General features: G+C 46.7%; 1 protein-coding gene across 2 annotated transcripts in view; it reads right to left on the bottom strand.

The window, feature by feature from the left end:
• Positions 1 to 21,467, bottom strand: part of ephb1 (EPH receptor B1) — a 129,111-nt gene that overhangs the window by 23,416 nt on the left and 84,228 nt on the right. For both annotated transcript variants that reach the window (XM_076144889.1, XM_076144890.1), the window contains exons 5-9: positions 18,899 to 19,234; positions 10,288 to 10,412; positions 3,836 to 3,998; positions 1,250 to 1,358; positions 215 to 279 (exon numbers count right to left, since the gene is read on the bottom strand). In XM_076144889.1, coding sequence (XP_076001004.1) covers positions 215 to 279; positions 1,250 to 1,358; positions 3,836 to 3,998; positions 10,288 to 10,412; positions 18,899 to 19,234 — 798 coding nt within the window. The remainder of the gene's footprint in view (positions 1 to 214; positions 280 to 1,249; positions 1,359 to 3,835; positions 3,999 to 10,287; positions 10,413 to 18,898; positions 19,235 to 21,467) is intronic.

Genomic DNA, 21,467 nt, shown 5'->3' with positions numbered 1-21,467 from the left:
ATCATGTAAACACTGCAACAAGATTGGAATACGCACAAATGTATCACGTCTATTCACCCAAATATGCAAATTAGCTCACAGCTGCCGTATGAGTAAAGAGTGAGTATGGGACAAGACCAACACACAGAGAAGTGGTGTTGTGGTGGGATGAGGTTGGTGTGATGGTGGATACTTGGTCCCACGCCACACTAGAGGAGCTTTCATTAACACTCACCTCTTCCAGTGCTGTAATGCTGCAGCTTGTCACTGTACACTGCCTCCTTAGAGTACGCCCTTTTCCTGAGGGAGGAGTGAATATTGAGAAAGACATAAAGAGAGAGAGAGGGAGAGAGGGAGAGAGAGAGAGAGAGAGAGAGAGAGAGATGACACGGTGAAAAGAAGTGTAAACGAGGCCTTATAACTGTGCCGAGTCTGTATGGTCGGGAAATTACATGGCTGAAATTGAATCGGTTGCAGAGATTTAGCGATGGCAAATGAAGTTTATGAAAATGAACTGATTTTTAATTAGACCTTGATAGGATTGCGGTGCTTTTCATCTGTCTCCTCTGCCTAGGCATCAAAAGAGCCCAGAGTCTGTTTGATGAACGCTTATTCAAAGCTGCACACAGCAGCGGCGCCGAAAATTCAGCTGTCAGCGTATGTAAACACTAAACAGCAACAAGACGGGGGGAGCGAGAGAATGTGGAGTAGGCTGTCGGATGATGGGGTTGGTTCAAGCTTAAGTAAGTTAACGGGGGGGTAATGGGGAGGGGGGTGATCTCTCTGAGGAGCTGAATATATCATATCAAGTGTGCCAACTGCTCTGACCCAGGTTCCCCTCGCGTCAAATCGATTGCTTCTAAATACTGCAGGTTTGCATCTGTGAGGAGATTAAACGTGTTTCAAAGCACGACAACGGCAAGTGTGACGATGACGTGTGACGACAAGGTGGTAATTTGTCTAAAAAAAAAACGTGCTTTCATGGACGACATGAATATTTCAACTTTGAAGAGACATGTTATTATAGATTTCAAAGAAACTAATACAATAGGGAATAGGTCAACAAAAATGACTAATTGGTTGCATGTGGTCAGACTTTTGATATTTTAGTCCTCTCACATTCGTACCTCAGTATTGTGTAACAGTGAATAAAGAGTTGGCCAAAAGTATCGTCGTAAAGTAAATGGTTTCTAAGGAACAGCATTTGGGTCCACATGTTGGAACAGAGTCAGCCTGTTTTGCAAGAGACATGGAGGAACACTTTGGTTACCTGCTGCACACAATGGAGATGGCAACAAGGGAGACGATGAAGACCACTCCTGCCGCTGCAGACCCTGCGATCAGAGGAAGCTGCTCCCTCAGCTCCGACTTGAAGTCGTCTGTGTAATACAGAGATACGGACAACAGTGAAATTGTGTTCAGGTATGGCTGAGGAAGCAAGGCTGCATGTACTATATATAATATTTGGAATGGTTTGTGTGTGTGTGTGTGTGTGAGACAAAGTGAGATAGTGAAAAGAGGCAGAGTGGTTAGACTGGGTGCACTGATGGATAAAGAAAACATATAGATCTCGGTGCAGAGAGGTGCTGAGTGGATCCTGTGAGGTTTGGCAAGAGTGACTGACAGGCTGCGTTTGATAAACCCAGAGAGAGAGAGAGAGAGAGAGAGAGAGAGAGAGAGAGAGAGAGAGAGGCGGCGAGACAACAGAGGCATGAAACCGCCGGTGAGAGAGCGAGGGGCAGGCGAGGGGCAGCGTTCCTCCGCCTTCTCCGTTGCCATACCTGTCAGAAACAAGTGCACAAGAAAAGCACGCCTCGGAATGTTGCCTTAGAGGTGTTGAAATGGAAAGCATACACTGCCAATCAAACTTCCAAACTTGGGGCCCAAACATGTCACACACAGCTGGAGGAGGGGCAGGCGGCGGGTTCAGAGGCTGGGGGTTGTCTGGGTGCACAAGACAGCGGCGGAATCCAGCCGTACTTGTCCTTCCTGCGACTTAACGGCAGAAAAAGCTGTATCGCGACGTGCCAATTCGCATGCTGCTGGGCAAATCGCCGGCTTCTAAATCCAATCCCCTTGAGTAGAACGGGCCTATTGGATGAAGGTGATAAAAGAAGAACTAATGCGTCTTCAGAGCGGCGCGAGAGCCGGGATGTATGTGGGAAACTCAATGTGACAGGAATTGCTCACTCTTTTAACTCGGCACATTTATCAACCGTGTTTGGCGCAAACAGTGTGACTGATGTTCCGGGCTCCTCGGCAGTCTTTCTGGTTCTCTTTTGATGCACATTAGGTGTGAGAGGTCCCGATAAATCTTCCCTTCGTCCATATGAGAATGGTGATTTTCCCTGACAGCCAGAAATCACACAGACACCCGTCCCAGCGGTAAACACTCTCCCATTACAATCAGTTAGCTTTTGGGTCCTCGGCCTGTGCGAGCAGCGGAGAGCAGGCGCCGTACTCATGGACCAATCACCTGTTTTTCATCAGCTGTCAGTCAAGTGCCTCCCCGTCTGCATTGTGCCCCTGTGTTTGTGTGTGTTGAGGCGGTGAAAAGACCCCTTTTGCGTGGGCGTGTGTGAAAACGTGCTGACAGGGGAGACAAAAGGGATTACCGAGTTTGAGAAGAGAGATGCGGAGGGAGTCTTTGGGTGGCGAGGTTGGCTTCGTTGCGTGACGGAAGTACGGGGGTGACGGCAGAGAGAGAGAGAGAGAGAGAGAGAAAGAGAGGGGGGGGAGAGGGTGTGATGTCGCCGGTTCTCTAGTGTCTGCTCCTAATTGCCTTGACGAGTGTCGTGCCATGGCAGCGAGCCAACGGATGAACTGTAAACAGTGTGTGTGTGTGTGTGTATGTGTGTGTGTGTGTGTGTGTGAGGGATGTATGATACCAATGTGTGACTGAGGGAAAGATAATTTGCAGCCGCGAGGGAGCGCAAAGGGGCCAGGACCATTCCACATCTGCTCCGCGCAGGTAAATAGCCACACTGATCACCTTCATCATCATTACTATGGCTCCCATCTTCCCCTCCCTCAAGATCGCAGCGGCCTCGCTCATCATTATTGTCTTCATTAGCGCGGAACAATGTGGAAATGTCACTCTTGTCTTCTGACTGGACGTGGACTGTGCCCAGGTGACCGGACGACAGAGACCAGGATGGAGAGGAGAGGGGAGGGGGGGCGGGGCTGGCGAGCTGGGTAAATGTTGCGCAATGCCAGTCAAACGCTCTATCCGACCAGACTGAATAGTTGGATGGGTTTACGCGAACACACGCGAACACACACACACACACACACACACACACACACACACACACACACACACACACACACACACACGTCCTTGCACTCGCTGAGGAAAAAACATGGTTCCATCCCGACCCGTGCCAGTGTAGCAGGTGTTGCAGCCCCTCGTCAGCTCTACCTTCTCTCGCCAACCCTCCACCCCCCCACCCATCCCCCCATCCCCCAGCCCGACCAGTGGGCCAAAAAAAAATTAATCACATCGACTACTAATCACAGCTATGCATTCTGGGATGTCTCTCCAGCAACAGAAGGACTTGGTGAAAAACCAATTAGCTAAGCATTTTGGATCAAGCACAGTTAGTTGCACAAACAAAAGGCACTCAGCGTTCTACACACTCACGGCACCCACACACACACTCCAGCGAAATTAATTTAGCTGTAGGATGAGAAGTGCAATCAAATATTACACTTCCTTTCTATCATACCTGCTACTAATAATAATGAAGCCGCACAGAGAGAGAGTGTTAGAGGGAGTGTGCATGCATGTGTGTGTGTGTGTGTCGCCTATGTGTGTGTGTGTGTGCGCCATTTCTCCTGGCTCTGTGATTCTTACCATCTGTGAGCGTTTGGAAGCACATCTTGCTGCTGTATTTGCCAAAGCCGGCCACGGTGCGCGCCCGCACCTGCACCACGTACACGGTGCCCGGACGGAGGCCCTCCACCCGCGCCGTGTTGGTCTGGCTGCGCAGGATCGTGGAGTTGATCTCTGCATGGTCCTGGAAGGAAGATCGGCGAGTTGTTAAATGATACGGTGAAGTAAAACTGCAGCGTAACAAGAGGCGGCAGGAGCAAGGCTGGGAAATTGCATCGGCGAGTGGGCTGAACGTGGAGAAAATGGGTTTATGTTGTATCTATATCTTAGTTGGTCTAAAGCAGAGACGTAGGGAATATGCTGTACTTACTTACCGATAAAGCACGCAGGGAAAAATAGGAGATAAATAGAATAAAATCCAATCAGAAGACAGTGGAAGCAAGCGGGCCTTCCTGCTGCCGCCATTCAAAGGGCAGACGACGCTAATGTTTGTATTTTGTTCCCTTTTAATCAGGCTTTGGACAGTTTTAATGGTGCGCGCAACAATGCAGCAGACACACAGTATCTCACATGCGGCGTGTACACAGTATCTCCAAGTTGCGCATTAACACACACGTACACGATAGGGCAATTAAAAGCAATCATTTGTTGTAAATTAGGCGGAGCGACGCTGCGAGCTGTAACAGAATATCATTGCATATTTGTCTCTATAGATGAGGCGCTTTAATTACCGCCGGCAAGTTTAAAACATTACATCTTGCTTTGTTTGTCTGAAGTAGGCACCTTTGAATACGGCGACGGCGACTCTTACGCCTACAGAAAGCGTTTTTTAATTAAAGAGGAACGCTTGAAATTTGATGGCGAAATGAGTTTTTTGGTGTTTATACCTTGTTTTCATTACAGAGGAAATGACTGTTTGGCTGCTCGGTGTTCCTTGTGAGCTCTGGACTGTGCTGCTCTGTCTCTCCAGGCTCTATCCAGGCTGCAGTACGGTTTTGGGGGGTTACTGGAGCTATCTGCTACACGGGATCAGTAATTACTTAGGCCTGCCACCTTCACATAACCCAGAGTGAATATGACAGCCAGAAAATAAGACTGCACCTACGCTACACACACCGCTGCAGGCTGCTGATAGCCCAGGAGCAGCCATGGCGAGGGAGGGATGGAGGGAGGGAGGGTGGGTGGGTTAGGGTTGGGTGGGGGCTTGGGCGCGGCGGATGAAAGCAAAGATTGGTAAAACATACCGTGTGTGCCGCTTGATGCGTGACCACACATTAAAAGAGAGAGAGAAAGGGCAAATACGAGAGTGGCGAGGAGGAAGAAGGGAGGCAGAGAGGAGGAGGATGGAGGTTGAAGGGTGGGAAGACAACGATGGCAGGAAGCGATAAGAAACTGGAGGCAGAAGCAGCCCACACTGAAATCATTATCCAATCTGATTGGTGTAATTGAATCATTCCGGTTGCTCCGTCATTGAGCAGATGAGGTAAACACAGCTATGAAATCTGCCCCCTCCCTCTCTCACACACACACACACACACACACACACACACACACTCACACACACACACACACACACACACACACACACACACACACACACACACACACATGCACACACACACACACATAATGATGTGTGCAATCACATTAGCTCTTATTGGACACTCCGAGTTTTGATGAAGACAAATGTTTGCCAGGCTCGGGATGGGAGACGCATCGCACCAATGAGCTTTCATCCTATCGCCCAGAGGAAGGAGACGCTTAGGAAATAGATGCAAACTGGTTTAGCGAGCTTAATGTCTAAACGACAAGTTTTCATGCCCGGGTCTCATTAGTTTGTGCATGTATCTGATTTTTCTGATGACCTCTTATGATATTTGCGTTTCCATGCTTTAGACCTTGAAATTATGATGATTTGGAAGCACGTGTGGCAGCACTTATATGCAGGAATGTTGCCACGCCCCAAGCTGCTAGGTTGGACAGGAGGAAAAGGTGAGCAGACAGATGGACAAATGCCAACGGGGAGCATCCCTTAACCAAGAATGGACCTCTCCTGCTGCCAGTCAAATGGGGATTATGTGACACACACATACACACACACACACCACACACACACATCTGCCACTTAAAAATGAGCTGGCAGGTGGTACTCCGGCAGATTTGAGATAGCCAATAAACGGCGATGCCAGGAGGGAGTTCCAGCTATGACAAGTCATCTCCCGCTGCCAGTCAAATGGGGATTAGGAGGACCACACCCTAACTAGCTAAATAAAGACAAAGGCAGGTGGGAGGGATGACCGGGACAGCGGCCAATCACAATGCTCTGCCAGCAATGACAGACATGAAACACCGCAGGGAGTTTAACTCGCTGAGACGAGTGAATAACTGAGACTACTGAGAAGAGAAATTTGAAATTTAATGAACACTGTTCCGATTGTTATCAGGAAATGTTCCCATGTATTATATGCTAACGGCGCATGAAGGTTATCTGTCAACTGGGCCAAGACACACACACACGTCACACAGAGGAACACGAGCCAAATAAATGTCCCCTGTTCCTTCTATAATGAAGCAGAGCCGGGGATGCACAGTATGTACATGTGTTTGTGTGTGTATGTGTGCGTATGTGTGTGTGTGTGTGTGTGTGTGTCAGTCTGTATCTCAGAAATGGCAACCACCGAGGATGGACAGCATGGCCGCCTGGCTCAAAGACAGACGTGATGGGATACCATGTGTCCTCCTCACGGGCTCGCACACATACATGCACGCAAACAGACACACACACACACGCACAGACACACACACACACACACACACACACACAAAGACAAAGAGGGGCGTGCGTATATCCTGAGAACATTCTAATATTATGTTAGTAAAGTGGAAACCAAGGAAGAAACACTCCTCCATTAATTAAAATGTAATGCCTGAGGTTTAAAGAGACGAAATCGCTTCCATTATAAAATGCAAATGACTGACATTAATGCTAAAGAAGCCTAACATCGTGATTATTTCGTTGTGGAATTACAAGGGACTTAAAATCACACATTAGAGACCTTAAAGCCTTTAAGAGTGAAATAAACAAATATTATATCAGCATAATCCAGTTTGTGTGTGTGTGTGTGTGTGTGTGGGTGTGTGTGATGATGATGATGGTGAAGAACAAGGCACATGAGTCAAATTGGAAGAAACATTATTTGCTTTGTCTCTCTTTTCATTTTGTTTTCCTCCTCGTCATCGGGGGCGATCTTCTTCAAACGGGTCTTTGAAGGAAATTCTGCTCACCTGCAGACTAACGAGGAAGATGGGGGGCGGGGGGTATTTTGTCTCGTCTGAAAGCTGATGGCAGGGGAAGAAAAGACTCTTCATGGCTTCCTGCTGCATTCTGTGCTGATGATTTTACTAATTATTCATTTAGAACGAGGGACAAATAACACCAACAAAATGGAAACTTCTTCTTTAAATAGTTACCTGTCACCTCGAAATGTACCAAACACACACATACAGTATAGACACACACAGCTCGCTGACGGAACACACACTTCTCTCTGACATACACACACACACACACACACACACACACACACACACACACACACACACACACACACACATCAGTAACCAGACCCAGTGGCTGCTCTGCTCCGCGCCTTAATGGAGGGCCTGACCTCCGCTATGCTGACTTATTTCCACCTGCCCCAAATTTTCCGGCAACCAGAGGGAGAGAGCGACGAGGAGAAACAGCCCGGACGACGACGAGGGATTCCACCTTTTCTTCACTCCCCCACCCGTAGAAAAAACTTTAATTTATTTCATCCGGCCTCCCAATTTACGGGGTCCCAGGACCACTTAATCTGTAATGAGAGACGGGAGCTGAAGCCTGTGGAGTGGACGGCCATCGCCACTTTTGGGTGAACTTGTGCGAAACGTGAAGCTTTTGAGTCTTTTACCGTCCTCTTCCTCCATCCTACACTGCACGGTCCAGATTACACAGACACGTTGGGACACGCCGAGTTAAGACTTTCTGAATCAAATGATGGATGGTATTACTGACATTTTGGGGGTTCATATATCCTAGACTGGCTTCTTGTTACGGTTACAGACACTATATTTTTCCAAAAAGTTGTTTCGACAAATGGATGAATTCCACCTTTGCTTCCAATCAAACTGGATCCTTGTTATCCTGCTATTGCTCTTAACTCAGTGTTATCCATTTTCATTGATCTACAGAACTCACATTCGACTCCTGATCTGTATTTTATGTCTTCAATTGCTATCAATGTCTTATTTGTCTTATATGCACCTTTCCTGTAATACTGCAAAAGATGCTCCAAATAGAATTCCTGTGTGTATGGCGACAATCATGTAAAACAAAAACCAAAGTGCAGTGAAGGAGCATTTTCTAATTCAGTATAATCGACGATTACCCTGAGGTGTTGCTCAACATACGGTGCGACAGTCCCACGCTGCTGAGGAAGCTGCTGCTGTGTTTGGGTTAGGAGTGTGAGTGTGAGTGTGTGTGTGTTTGTGTGTGTCTGTGTGTGTCTGTGTGTGTCTGTTTGTGTGAGACAGCTCTCCGCTGCGCTAAGGACCGGCCGACTGTGGCAGGCACGCTGAGACAATCAACTCTGTGACTGTAACAGCGTGACCGCCCCGAGATTAATGCAGCCATTGCCGAGATGCATTAAAAACAACAGCACACAAGGCGAGGGAGGGATTTTTTTTTAAATTTTCATTTTAAAAAAGTTAAATTTTTACGATTGTATTATCCAGTCTATAAGTTGCGGGCGTGCAGGGGAGTGTGTTATAGGAGAGGGAGGGGGATAGAAATCCATCCGTAATTGCCTTTTATGACTGAAAAAGCCACATCATGACTTTATGGACTGCAAGGAACCTCAGTCGGAGAATGAACGGAGGTGCTGTTGTGGTTGACCTCCACAGAATGAAACATAATTCCCTCCTTCCCCACGTATAAAGAGTAATGCAAATAACATAAGCGAATTTGTGTGAGACTGAAATTTATGTAGGCATTTTGTCACACTCTTATACGCATAAAACCTGTAAAACAAGCTATAAATTTTAAGCACTTTGTACCGTAATAGCCTCCATTTTGCTGGATGGGTGTATAATCTTCATGAGACACAATCTCACCTTTTCTGGTGGAAAATCGTCGGCTTTTGAGTTGATGTTAGGCTTTGTTAAGTCCGAAACAGAGGGTAAAACACAGATGAGAAGTGTGGCTCCAACTCACTTACTGTGGCTTAAACGCCATACACACATGCAGTTGTGCATTTTGCAGATAGACAGAGATACACACACACACACACACAAACAGGTACAGGAGGATAATGATAGTGCATTAAGGTAGAGGCAGACAGCAGAGAGCACCACCTCTGTCACTTGAATCACCCGGCTGCAATTAGCAATCTTGTCCTCGTTAATTCTCTAATTTGTGATTACGCAGCACTCATCTATTTGTGCGAGGACACGCTACATAAACATCAATAGGATTAGGTTGCATTGATATTCATGATCTAATGGGGCGGCAGCACGACTGTTATTTACACCAGGCTAAGCCCACTGGCAGATAAGGTTTCTCAGGGCCGCTGGGATCTGATTCAATTTCGTGACCTGTGCAATGTCGGTTGAAGCAGAGCCTCTGTGATTGGTTAAATAAAGTTCCCATCTCACTCTTCTTCTCACTCATTCTCATTCTCACTCTCTGATAGAAAATGCTAAACGTAACACTCACTATTCTAAGTTGGAGCTGTTAATATTGATCCGACAGCCTCGGCTAAAACGACTTTGCAGGGGAATAAAGAACATCAAAAAAATAAAATACATAAAAGTTAAACTCAATTGATTTTTGTCTTTTATTTGCAGAGGAGAACATGGGTTAAGGTGCACAATGCCTCACAAAAGCCTTAGCTTAAGATGACAAAGGCAGGGGAAAAGTGGCTGCCTAATAGCGGCCCTGCTCTGCCCATCGATCGGCCTTCGGAGGACAAACAAGGGGCCCAAACAAAAAGCTGGTTGCTCCGATCTCTCTGTATCATTATGTCTAAAGTCTTGGGAAAAGCCTACAGGTCAATACCGAGGCAGCACAAGGCGCTGTGGGGTAGGGCCGCCGGTTTAATAAAGCAGCCATATTGTGTGTGAGCAGACAGGTCGATGTGGCTCCCCCCCCCAAAAACTCCACGCATTTTCACAGCGGGAAAGGTTGGCGCGCTGTGCTGAGCGGACCCGTAGCAGAGGTCAAGCTATTCACATCGCATAAGAATCCAAAGAACAGTGGAACAGATGGAAAGAAACACGCTGAAAGAAGACATTATAGTAATATCTGCACATGGATATCTGCTGGAGTTTTAGATGATTCGGTACGTAGGAAGTTGCACCTCGAGTCCAAAAGCGTCAAGCGTCTCGCAGGTTAACACGGAAATCCACTCACACGCTAATAAAACACGTACACTCACCTTCTCATAGAAGCGCAGCTCGTAGTCCAAGATGATGCCGTTGGGCTGTTCTGGTTGTGGCCATGACAACGTGAAGCTGTTCATGGTGGAGCTGATCTGGTGCATGATGGGAACTATGGAGGGAGCTGCGCACAGACAAGAGAGAAGAAGAACACAGAATGAGGCAAATTAAAAGATTAACTGGCCATTGCAGCAAATTTGATTCATCCAGAGCTGTCTGTAGAATGTTGAAGGGTCTTTCTGGTACGAAAAAAAAATCAATGTTCTCATTAAAAGCTAGAATATCAGGCCTGAGTGTCTCTGCTGGGCTATAATATGATACTGTGGGTTGGTAAACGTGAATCCAGCAGAGAGGAATTTGCATCCAATATAATTTTTAACAACAAACAGGAGAGAGGAGAGAGAGCTGCACACCAAAGTGACGAACGCGCTATCAGCACGCCGCGTACGACTCCATTTTGAAACACCGTGACTGCTGCTGTCAGACTGTAACATCCCCCGGTGTGCATTGTGTCGCATAATTAACAGCTCCAAACGCTTTAAAAGTTCTTTCTCTTCAGTTTTCCAGGGGCATATTTGGGCCCGTTCCCACAAAACTTTCCACGGCGAAGATCTAAGGCTCCAGTAGATAGATCAGCGTTTTAAGCGGATATGTCTGGATTTCCAAATTGTGCAGCGCTTCAGTAATGTACATTGGGTTGTGCAAGCAAACACTGTTTCATAACTAATGGCAATAAAATGATGAACTTAAATGGAGCCAGAAAGATATAACAGAATTTCTATGAAAATGAATAATGTAAATACCTAAAAAAGGAGGTTTGTGGGTGTGAAAACACTGCAGTCAAATTGATTCTTCCATTTCTGTTGCATTTTACTACCAATTTCAGTGCAAATTATGTCACCAAAGCCATTAAATCGCGACGGTTTGCACAGACAAAACTCTGCTTCCAGCAATAAAAAAATAAAATAAGAAAGGTCGACACCAGAAAACACTTCCAATCCTTGAAAGGAATGATATTTGATCTCATTTTGTGATCTTTTTTTGGTGTGGTGAAGTCAAGTGCATCATTTGTAGTGCACCTGAACGCACGCACTCACGCGCACACATGCGCACGACGACTTTCCATTAACACACATGGCCGCAATTTTCCCACTCTTTCCATTGCTTTTGTCCTCGACACTGTCTTCCCTCCATCATCCGACCTCCTCAGCTGCTTTGGAGATTATTGAACAGAAGGATCATATCATCTGTAATAAAAGTCATGCGTGTGGGCGTGTGCGCGTGTGTGTGTGGAACCATTAACAGAGTTGAAGGACGGGATTTCACATCTTTAATCTGCAGTTAAAAAGGTCAAATATACTCTGCAGCCAAGATAAAAGATAAAACTACTTCAGTAGTTCACCTGAAACCAAACCGCTGCAGCTTTTTAATGAGCCTGAACCCAATTACAACCAAATTTTTTGACTATTCTTTCAATTCATTTGAATAGAAACATCTATAGATTATAGATGCATTTAACCCTTTTGTTTTGCGAAACTCATTTAGGTTTCCTAAAATGTAAAAGTAACAGGCTGTTTATCCCACTAATTAGAATTGATTCTATATGTCTATCTGCCTCTCTCCCTACCTCCCCCGCCCCCCTCCCTCTCTTAGCCTAGTCGGGAGTGTGTGAACGTCGAGCTTCACCTCGCTGCACTCTCAGCATCTCAGGGGCGGTTCATGCTTGGCTGACCAGGGCCGGCCTGCCTGCCTGGGCCACATTATCAATTACCGGCCACAGGCGCACACGGTTCCTGACAGACCCCAGGGGAGGGAGGGGGCACTCCCCACACAAATTCCTCCCGTGAAAAAAAAAAAAAAACGGGCCCTGAGCTTTTCCAAGGCATTTCCACAACACCGGACCTAATTTAAAGGCGTTCAGCAGCAAAAAGACAAGAAGATAAGTTCGCCACATGCCTGCAAATGTGACGGCACTTTTGTAATCCGTATATATTTACCGCTTATTATCTGCGTGTCAGAAACAAAACAAAACCCAGACACAACAGAGTGGTTGATTGATTAGTTCTGAGCCACGAGTAACAGTTGAGGTATTTGTCAACGTCGTCTCCCGTCAACTTGACACACGTCTGACAGAAACGCCGCAGGGATTTATCACAGGATAGGAGCGCTGTTTTGGCTGCCAAGAAAAACTAATACTCCAAAAGCCTCGTCCTCCCAGGGCCAAATGTTTGGACGGAGCCAAATTAGGTGAGAAAGGTGGGTGACTGACCGGTTCAAAGGCACAATGGTGTGTTTTTCACTTTATTTTGACTTTGTTTTCAAGAATGGAAGCTGAATTCAGGCCTGTTCATGGATGAATATATCAGGATATAAATATAGAGATTTTTATGGATGTAAGACCTGGTGTGACTGAGGACAAGAGTGAGGATCTTTGAAATCCACTAAGGTGAATCACCTTCGGTCTATATCATGTTTTACTGCAGTGGTTCCCAAACTTTTTCTCCCCACGATATAAAACAATACTGCTCGGTCTGACGGGTGGGAGATACGATATAAAACAATATGGGACGGCTGATCTGTTTGGTCACGCTCTGGACACTCATTCTCCTGCAGCGAGACGAAGAGGTATTGCCTCATTCATTTACCTGAGGTGATACTTATTCACATCGCTCCTCTTCCGATCCCGTGCTGCGCCCCCCCCTGCAGTAGATCTGCCCCCCACTTTGGGAACCACTGTTTTACTGGATCAATGATGTTTTTTTCTGCAGTTTCAGGCCTTTCCAAAGACTTAAGGAACTATATTCATGGACAGTTTTTAGTATTAAGTCTTTAAAGCAAGTCCATTGCATAAATCTGTAGAACTCATAATTGGTCCAGGCGAAATGAATGGACGATGAAAAACACAGACGGAGGATTTGAAGATCTCACTGACAACAGCTTGTGATAGTGACCTTGTGCTTGTGAGCAAAAGTAGCAAAGAGATGTAGAACGTGTGTGAAGAGCCAGAGTCAGAGACGATGTGTCGTGCCTGGACGAGGGTTAAGTTCAGTCCAACGGAGCACTGCTGTCCCTTCCACACACACACACAACCCCCCACTGTCACCCTGGGACGATGATGCTGACAGTGATGGGTGACTGTGCCCTGCACTCCCCCCCCCCCCCTCTCTCTCCGCATGCTCGTGTGCTCCACTTTTATCTGGCCCCACTCGCTGCCCCTGGCTTTTAATGCAGAGCTTGGCTCACCATTAATCAAAGTCAGAGCCTCCCAGTGTCTGGCCCCAGACAGAGAGAGACAGGGAGCAAGGGACAAGAGGGAGAGAGAAAGAGAGAGAGAGAGAGAAAGAGGGAGAGAGAGAGAGAGAGAGAGAAAAAAAAAATAGAGAGAGAGAGAGAGAGAGAGAGAGAGAGAGAGTTATGTAAGTGGCTTCTTAACCTGTGTAAGATTCATCTACTGAAGAGGCGAGACAATCGTGCTTCATGTCTGGCACACACCTGAGCCTCTGCTGTCAGCATTGTCATGATAGTGTCATGTCACCATAATTAATGTGGCGAGGTGAGGAGGTCGCCTCATCAATATGCAGGTTCTATATCCAAATTCTGCCTTTTTTCTGTCTTTCTTTATGTAGAATCTACAACTGTGGCAGCACTGTTTTTACGCATTCCAATCCAAAATGAACCCGACCCCCCATCCAATGTGGCGCCTTTGCCATTGTGAGTTTGTGTGATGAGTTAAGTGTGAGCTGCTTTCTGTCAGCGTTCCCTACGCAGCAGAGCTTTCAAATCTCAATTCCCAGCTGAAAGTTCCTTCTACGCTTTAGTTACTCTGAGCAAAAACAGTGGACAGAATGTTGCAGTAATTGAACTTAAACCAGAGATGCTTTCAGCCGAAACTACACGCAGATACACACACACACACACACACACACAAATGCAGAAAGTGTTTTCTTTCACACTGAGAAAAGCCCCTTTTGCTAACACACAAGCACTTACTCACATGTACCAAGCTACTGGTTCCCTGATTCCACTTGTGTTTCCATCGAACCGCGCCGCCACCTAATAAGAGCTACAACACCACAGTCATGCTCTGTGTCACTGTCAAAAGCGTGTGTGTGTGAGGGGGCTCAGAGGGGAGCTGAGACGGCCCTGAGGCCAGGCATGAATACATGGAAATGGGCCTTTCTCGAACATCAAAATGAAGGATCAGTTCAGCGCTACAGTTTTTCTGTCAAGAAACCATGGAGGGAAATATTTGCAAAAAATGCACTTTGCTTCTAGGATTCTGGAAAAACCTCAATGTGGAGAGAAACAGAAGAAGCCGTAGAGGAGTTACATGTGTTTACTGTCACACCAACACACGCGGCTCCTACGCTAAACAAGGACGTCAGATATGATGAGAAGCTGGAGCGCCATTCAAAACCCACACTTATATTTCCGCCTGCAGCTAACGCCTCACTTTCTGAGTTCAGGGACAGAATCCACCATTTATTAGAACAGGCATCAAATTAAATAAAAATGGCACCCGGAGAGAGCCTGAAGAAGCGTCTCAGATGATGAAATTGCGGGACAAACCTTGCTCGTCTAACACACACACGTCGACGAGTATGCGGCGGAAGAAACGAGTGAAACGCCGACCCTCTAAACTAACTGGAGAGACTGTGAAGGCTGTAAACTGAAACAGCATAATGAGTAGTGAATTGACTAGCCTCCATGGACATGTTTGCCTAACATCTCATCTGTTTTAGAACCCCACAGAGTGCAGATCTCTTTAATTCATCTGGTTGTTTGGATTTCACTCCGCTGCCTTTACATCTCAGTATCTTCAATGCAACCCACCCGGTCCGCCTTAGACCGTAGAAGGCGGTGAAAGAGGGAGAGAGAGAGTGAGAGAGAGAGAGAGAGAGAGAGAGAGAGGGAGCATGTGTGTGTTTGTGTGTGTGTGTGTTTGCATTTCTGTGGGAATAGCTCTCCAAACACTGCAGCTAAGTGGAGGAGGATTGTTTGTAGATATACTTGGCATTCTGCGGTCTGAGGGATTGCTGGCACATAATCTAGGTCAAGGAGGATGTGCCAGTAAGATCGGGGAAGTGTTGAGCATCAGGCGTTAGTTGAAAAAAAGAAGAAAGAAAAGAAGAGAAGATAGCACCAGTCATTAGATATATTAGTTTTTCACATGAGTTGTTGACAAAGCCGCCCCCGCACTACCACTCAGCCCAGGAAGGAGTAGTATAAATGTGCAAAAGGATAAAAAATACCCTCTTCTTCTGTTGCAGTAGTGGATGAGTGGGGGTTAAGCGTTGTATGATGGATTACATAAGAGAATACAGCTGCCATTTCTGTAGTTTTTACCACTTTTCACTGCCCTCAACCCCACTACATTACATATTCAGCAATCTCTGTGGTCAGTCAGTGTTTTAACCTTTAGATTTAAATTCGAGTATTCCAAAAAAGAAGACATGAAATAGCTATTTTCCCCACATCAAGCTCATAAATAAGGACTAAAGGTCCAGGTGTGAGTGATAACCTGAGGAGGGTCAGTCAGTATAAACTCTGTATGTTTCTGTATCTGTGTGTCTGGCGGAGAGCAGCGCCCTGTGAATGAACTCCTAAATCACACTATTGATCAGTCCTTCCTCCCAGACACACGCTGAGATTTAGAGCAGTTAAATGGCCTCTTCGGTGGTTCACACTAAATCCCTTCACCTCTCTCCTCGCCTCCATTATTCCCACCTCCCTCCTCCACACGCTCCTCGCTCTCCTCTCGCCTCTCTTCTTCACAGAGCGGTTCAGAGCGTAACCCGGCCTCACCGCTCTCTTTATGATTTTCCTTAATCTTACAGTAAACACCAAAGTCGTGTCTAGATCTGGGAGCAGAAGACAATTGACTTAAAGGACAACTTCACAGACTTTCAACCTAGTCTCCACCGTGCTATACTAGAACCCTTGTTAATGCTCTATATCTGCCCGCTGAGGCGCAATTCATCCCTCTTACATCATGCAAAGTGAGGATGCGGTCACAGGAAGAGCAGAAGACAGAGAAACAGACAAGTAACAATGTAATAACTGTCTAACTGACAGTGAAGAGGGTCTCTGCTTTTTAAGTTTCATTAGCCTTAATTCCTTCAGCATTCTTCTGAAGCCCCTCCCTCCCTCTGCTCCCATGTGGAGACTGGAAACAGTGCAATTACCTGCCCACAAAGGGGCCACACAGGCCGGGCACAGGCCTGGCAGATTACTGGCAGACACCTCATTACCAGCACGCACGCCAACAATAGGCCCGGCCATTGCTTCTTCTACATCTATCTGTCAAGTGTGCTATTAGCCTGTCAGATGGGGACAGTCGGCACCATTAGGCCACCCTGATAATCAGACCTATTTACTCCCTCATTTTCCTCCCCTTTGCCGTCACACTCGCACAGTCTGGTCAAAGAATGCTCCCTCACTCCCTCCCTACCTCCCTTTCCTACCCTGTCATCCCTCCCACTCCCCTCTCTCTCTCTCTCTCTCTCTCTCTCTCGCCCTCTCTCATTCTCAGACAAAGACAAGTTTACTGGGCCATTACGTTGGCCTGAAAGCCGTCGTAATCAAACACGGCATGTTCTTCGCTCAGCCAAGGGCCGTATTTAATTTCAAAATGTACTCCCACAAAAAAAAAGGGGCTCCAGAACAGCGATTTCTGTTTCGCCAGTTTGTGAGCTAAATGTGTTCATTTCTGCGACGAGAGGGGCAAAGTACATCAGTAATTGTGAATTCATTCGATGTAAGAATGAGCTCAGAATCAGGATAGGAATATATACCATATATATACTCTCTGTATGTATAAAACTCTATGAGTTCATCAACGTCGGCAGTCAACTGTACATGACACGGAATGTGACAATGTGACAGAGAAAATTGTAAAGCATGGCCAACAAAAGCAGCCGGGGGCCAAAACTGACAAACGTGTAAGAGATCCTTGACAGCATGGACTCAACTGACGATCTCTTGTCTTCACCACACTGTAGCTTTGCTATGTGTGTGTGTGTGTGTATGTGTGTGTGTGTGTGTGTGTGTGTGTGTGTGTTATTAGATCCCACAAGCTCAGGCGGCGCCTTTCAGAGTCTCATTCATGAAAACAGAGAAAAATGAAAAGGGCCTCATTTAAATGTTCCACTTGGCCGGGGGTTCGTCCCTTGGTAGGTGCTTGTGTATAAAAGACAAAGACCTATAAGAGCAGAGAAAGAGCCTGTGGACCAGCTAAGACCAACAGCCTCGACCTGTCATTTCCGTTGGCTGGGCTCAGATCCCATCACAAACGTAGTCGGAGAGTTGGCACAGAGATGCAAACATAAACTCAAGTCAGTCCGACGGACAGAGTGAGAGAGAGAGACGTAGAGAATGAGAGAGAGAGAGAGAGAGAGAGAGAGAGAGAGAGAGAGAGAGAGAGAGAGAGAGAGAGAGAGAGAGAGAGAGAGAGAGAGAGAGCGAGAACAGGATAAAGGTTGTTTCCATTGGCTGATCCATCACAAGTACAAACAGAGAAAGCACACACACACATTCACACACACACACACATGCAGACACACAGAAATGCAGAAAGGTAGAGAAGGAGGTACAGAGAGAGAGAGAGCGAGAGAGTGAAAGGACATTTTAGGTAAAATCACCAAACTTGTGTAGAAGAGCACATCTGTCTTACCACAACAGCGTACAGCAATGAAATGACGTTGTTTTCAATTCCTGAGATCAGGAATGTGTTCAGTTTGCCAAAAGCAATTGTTTAGATTCTACAGGCAGGTTTCAAGTGGCGCGTAGCCTCTCGTGAAGGGAGACGTCGAGACTTGCAGCGCCGCTCCCAAAACAAAGTCTCATTAAACAAAGAGAGGAGACAAACAACACAGAAACGTGACAGACGGCGACGCAGTCAGCCTTCAACCTCCAGATGTGAACCACAAGAAGAGGTTTCGCAAAATGACTCACTCGTGTGTTGTTTGTTCAGGGATGATTTGCTTTGCCGGTGGTAAAAACAAGGGCAGGAATTTCGGGAATTTCCACTTATGAAGGAGAGAAATGCAAACTGACGCAATTTCATCGGGTTTGATGTGTAAATAAAACACAAAAGGACGAGACGCGGCGGTGTGACATGCAACATGTTGGGTCTGGGTGAACTCGAGGACCCCACAAACACACATACACAGGCACACACACACACACCTTTTTCCCTCACGATGTATTCACAAGCCAGAGCTTTGATTTGGGAATGGAAGGCCTCAGGAGAGAGCTCAGGTTTCAGTGTGTTATTACATGTGTAACTTTCACTGAAGCAGCTGTCCTCTCGCTTCAAGCCCCTAAGTCATTACTCACTCTGGAGCGACGTGACACAAAAGCTGCGGCGGCGGCTGCGGTCGGCGACGCCCACGACACGACAGGAGACGCGGAGAAACATGACGTGTGACACGATGTTGATTTAAACCGCAATAATAAGCTGCGCAAATGACAAAAATGGAATTACGGAGCAGAAAGATTGAACAAACACGTTATGGCGGATGGATCAGCACAGTCATGGTAACATCATCATCATCATCATCATCATCATCATCGCCACTTTCGTCCCACCTAACCTCAGCGGCCACTTACCAGCCTGGTTGGTGGTGATGTCGATGGTGACGTGCTGCGCAGGGTATGGACTCTTGTTGCTGACGCCGTTCACCGCTTGTATCTCGAAGCTGTAGAGTGTGTGAGCCCACAGGTTGCTGATGAACACCCTGGTCTCCGTCAGGCCCAGCTGCCGGGGGACAAAGTCCACATTGTCGTCGCAGTGGGAGCACGAGCGCCGGTCGGCCTGGCACTTCTTGCACACGATGTTGTAGACGACGTCGTCGCGGCCGCCTGTCTCCCGGGGAGAGTGCCACTCCAGGATCACGGAGGTTTCGTTGACGATGGAGATAACGTTCCTGGGGCTGGACGGGACGCCTGTAGAGAGACGGGGGGACAAACGCCCGTGAAACTGGGACCACTTTGTTTTTAAGCTGACGCTGTGATGATTCAAACACTGACAGGGGACATTTTCCTACCCTGTAATAAATATAAGTGCTGTTGTCCAAGAGCAACTCCTCTTTTTCTTCTTTCCTTCCATCTTTGGCCCTAATTTATTCTGCTCACGCCCAGAGAGATCACAGAGTGAAACGTTTGTGTCTATCAAACAGAGGTTATTTAGCAAAATGCAGTGTTGCATGGAGTATTCTTATACGAGCGGCTCGGGAGATTCAGGCTCCCGCTCACGAGGCAGAACCTCAACGACGGCATCGAGGAGGAAACAGTGAAATAATACAGCTATTGTTTTGCTCAAGTGGTGGCTTATTATCACAACGCGGGAGAGAGTTTTTGTTCACTCTCCTGTAATTGAAACGCAATTGTTTAAGAGCAGAAATTTGGCTAATCTGAGTCGCTGCGTCTCTTTCCTCACACACCAGATGCTGCTCAGAAAACAGAAGTGTATATCAAGAGAAGTCAAACTGACCCATTTTTAAAGGAAATCACACATTTTTTACATCTCTTTCCTCTCCTTTCTTTTAACCAGAGGGATGGCAGTAAGATGAATACGTACACATACTGCAGTTTCCCATTTCTCCACTCAATACAGACACAATTAATCATTGTTGCTGACAGAGTCATGTGGGAGAAGCCTTGACAAAGCAGGGGAAGGCACCAGTCTGACAGAATGGCACCGTTACTGCACTGACCTCAGCTCGCTGCCTCAGCAACAGAGAGGTCAGCGACAGGATGGGCATGACCTCTATAGAGTGTGATTATTATGGTCTGGCTGAGAGCGCGGACAGCACTCTGGATGCAGGCACTTGTTGCTGGGATGCTGTCACACGCCTGTATGTGTGGAGAGGGGGGGGGGGTTTTCCCCTTGGGGATGCATGACAGGAGCTGCACCTTCAATCACACACATGAACTCACCACATATGCAGTGCTGGGAGAAAGCAATGCAGCTGTTTTCATGTGGATAATGCATGTGACACACACACAAACCTGAATTATCCACGTCGGTGTGTTCGCGTCTGCACTGTCTGTATCGATATATTCATACAACAGTTGGAGAAAAGCAAACACTGCCTAGCTGAGGTGTGAACGGGGCGTCACACTCCCGTGTCCCCAATTACCACTGAGCTCCACATATGCAGAGACAGCAGAAGAAATCAGATGTGACTGCCACTTAACCGGTGATTTGCAGGCTATTACTGCAGCCTTTGGCTGTTTTAATTTGCCAAAGGATTTCATTTGTTGAGAACGTTACTTACAGGCTCTCAGCTGGCATTCATTTAGCCACGCCAGTCTGACTTGGCTGTGCATACACCTTATATTACAGCACAGAACCATTTCAGCCTGGGACTAACTCGATGTTTTGGGTCACAGCACTTGAAGGCCTTTAGTTTAATTACGCAATCAAAACAAACAGTGCAAAGTGCAACGTCTCGGGCTCCGGGATAATCAGGATCTTTCTCTTTGCATACAGAAAATGCATTAGGTGACAAAAGGTGGGTCAAGTGGCTTTAAAATGGAGGGTGGGGCTGGGTAGAGAAACGTTATCTCCTCAACCAGTCACGTTACTCATTTCATGGTTATTAAACAGCTGACAATCACCGCGGCAACTCAAGGCTGGTGAAATAAAGCCGACGCATCAATCTGGCCTCTCTGCATAACAAAACAATATCGTTTTCCAGGAGATGCAGAGTGGTGAGGTGTGAATATATATCACCGCAAATAAGAGGCTGTATGGCGCGCTAGCCAGCTGACGTGCCTCCGTAAACTTAAATATATATTGTGTGTTTGTGGAGATAAACATCTGGTCTCAGTGTTTTTCGTACCTACTCATGCGTGACTGTAAAAGTGGCAACCACCAGCGAGATGATGCAACGTTTCTAAAGCTGTGGTGCAAAGTCTGAGCAACAAACCAGCAACTTCACACATAGTGCTGCTTTTCTGTATGTTTGCATTAATACCGCCTGATTATTTCCTCTCATGCGTGTGCTGCATGTATGTGTGTGTGTGTGTTAGTTGGCCATTTACACAGCTGCCCGGGTAATTATTACCCGTAACAAACACGTTTCACACGACGATCCAGAGAGAGAGAGAGAGAGAAACTCTCTGAATTAACCAACCAACAATTTCAAAATGGTTCATTCTGCTGTATTGTATC

Source organism: Genypterus blacodes, unplaced genomic scaffold (genome assembly GCF_046128005.1).
Source record: "Genypterus blacodes isolate CSIRO-AG114 ecotype Tasmania unplaced genomic scaffold, CSIRO-AGI_Gbla_v1 ptg000029l_1, whole genome shotgun sequence".
In the NCBI taxonomy this organism is placed as follows: Eukaryota; Metazoa; Chordata; class Actinopteri; order Ophidiiformes; family Ophidiidae; genus Genypterus; species Genypterus blacodes.
The sequence above is the reverse complement of the archived record's forward strand: the minus strand, read 5'-3'. Positions and strand labels throughout refer to the sequence as shown.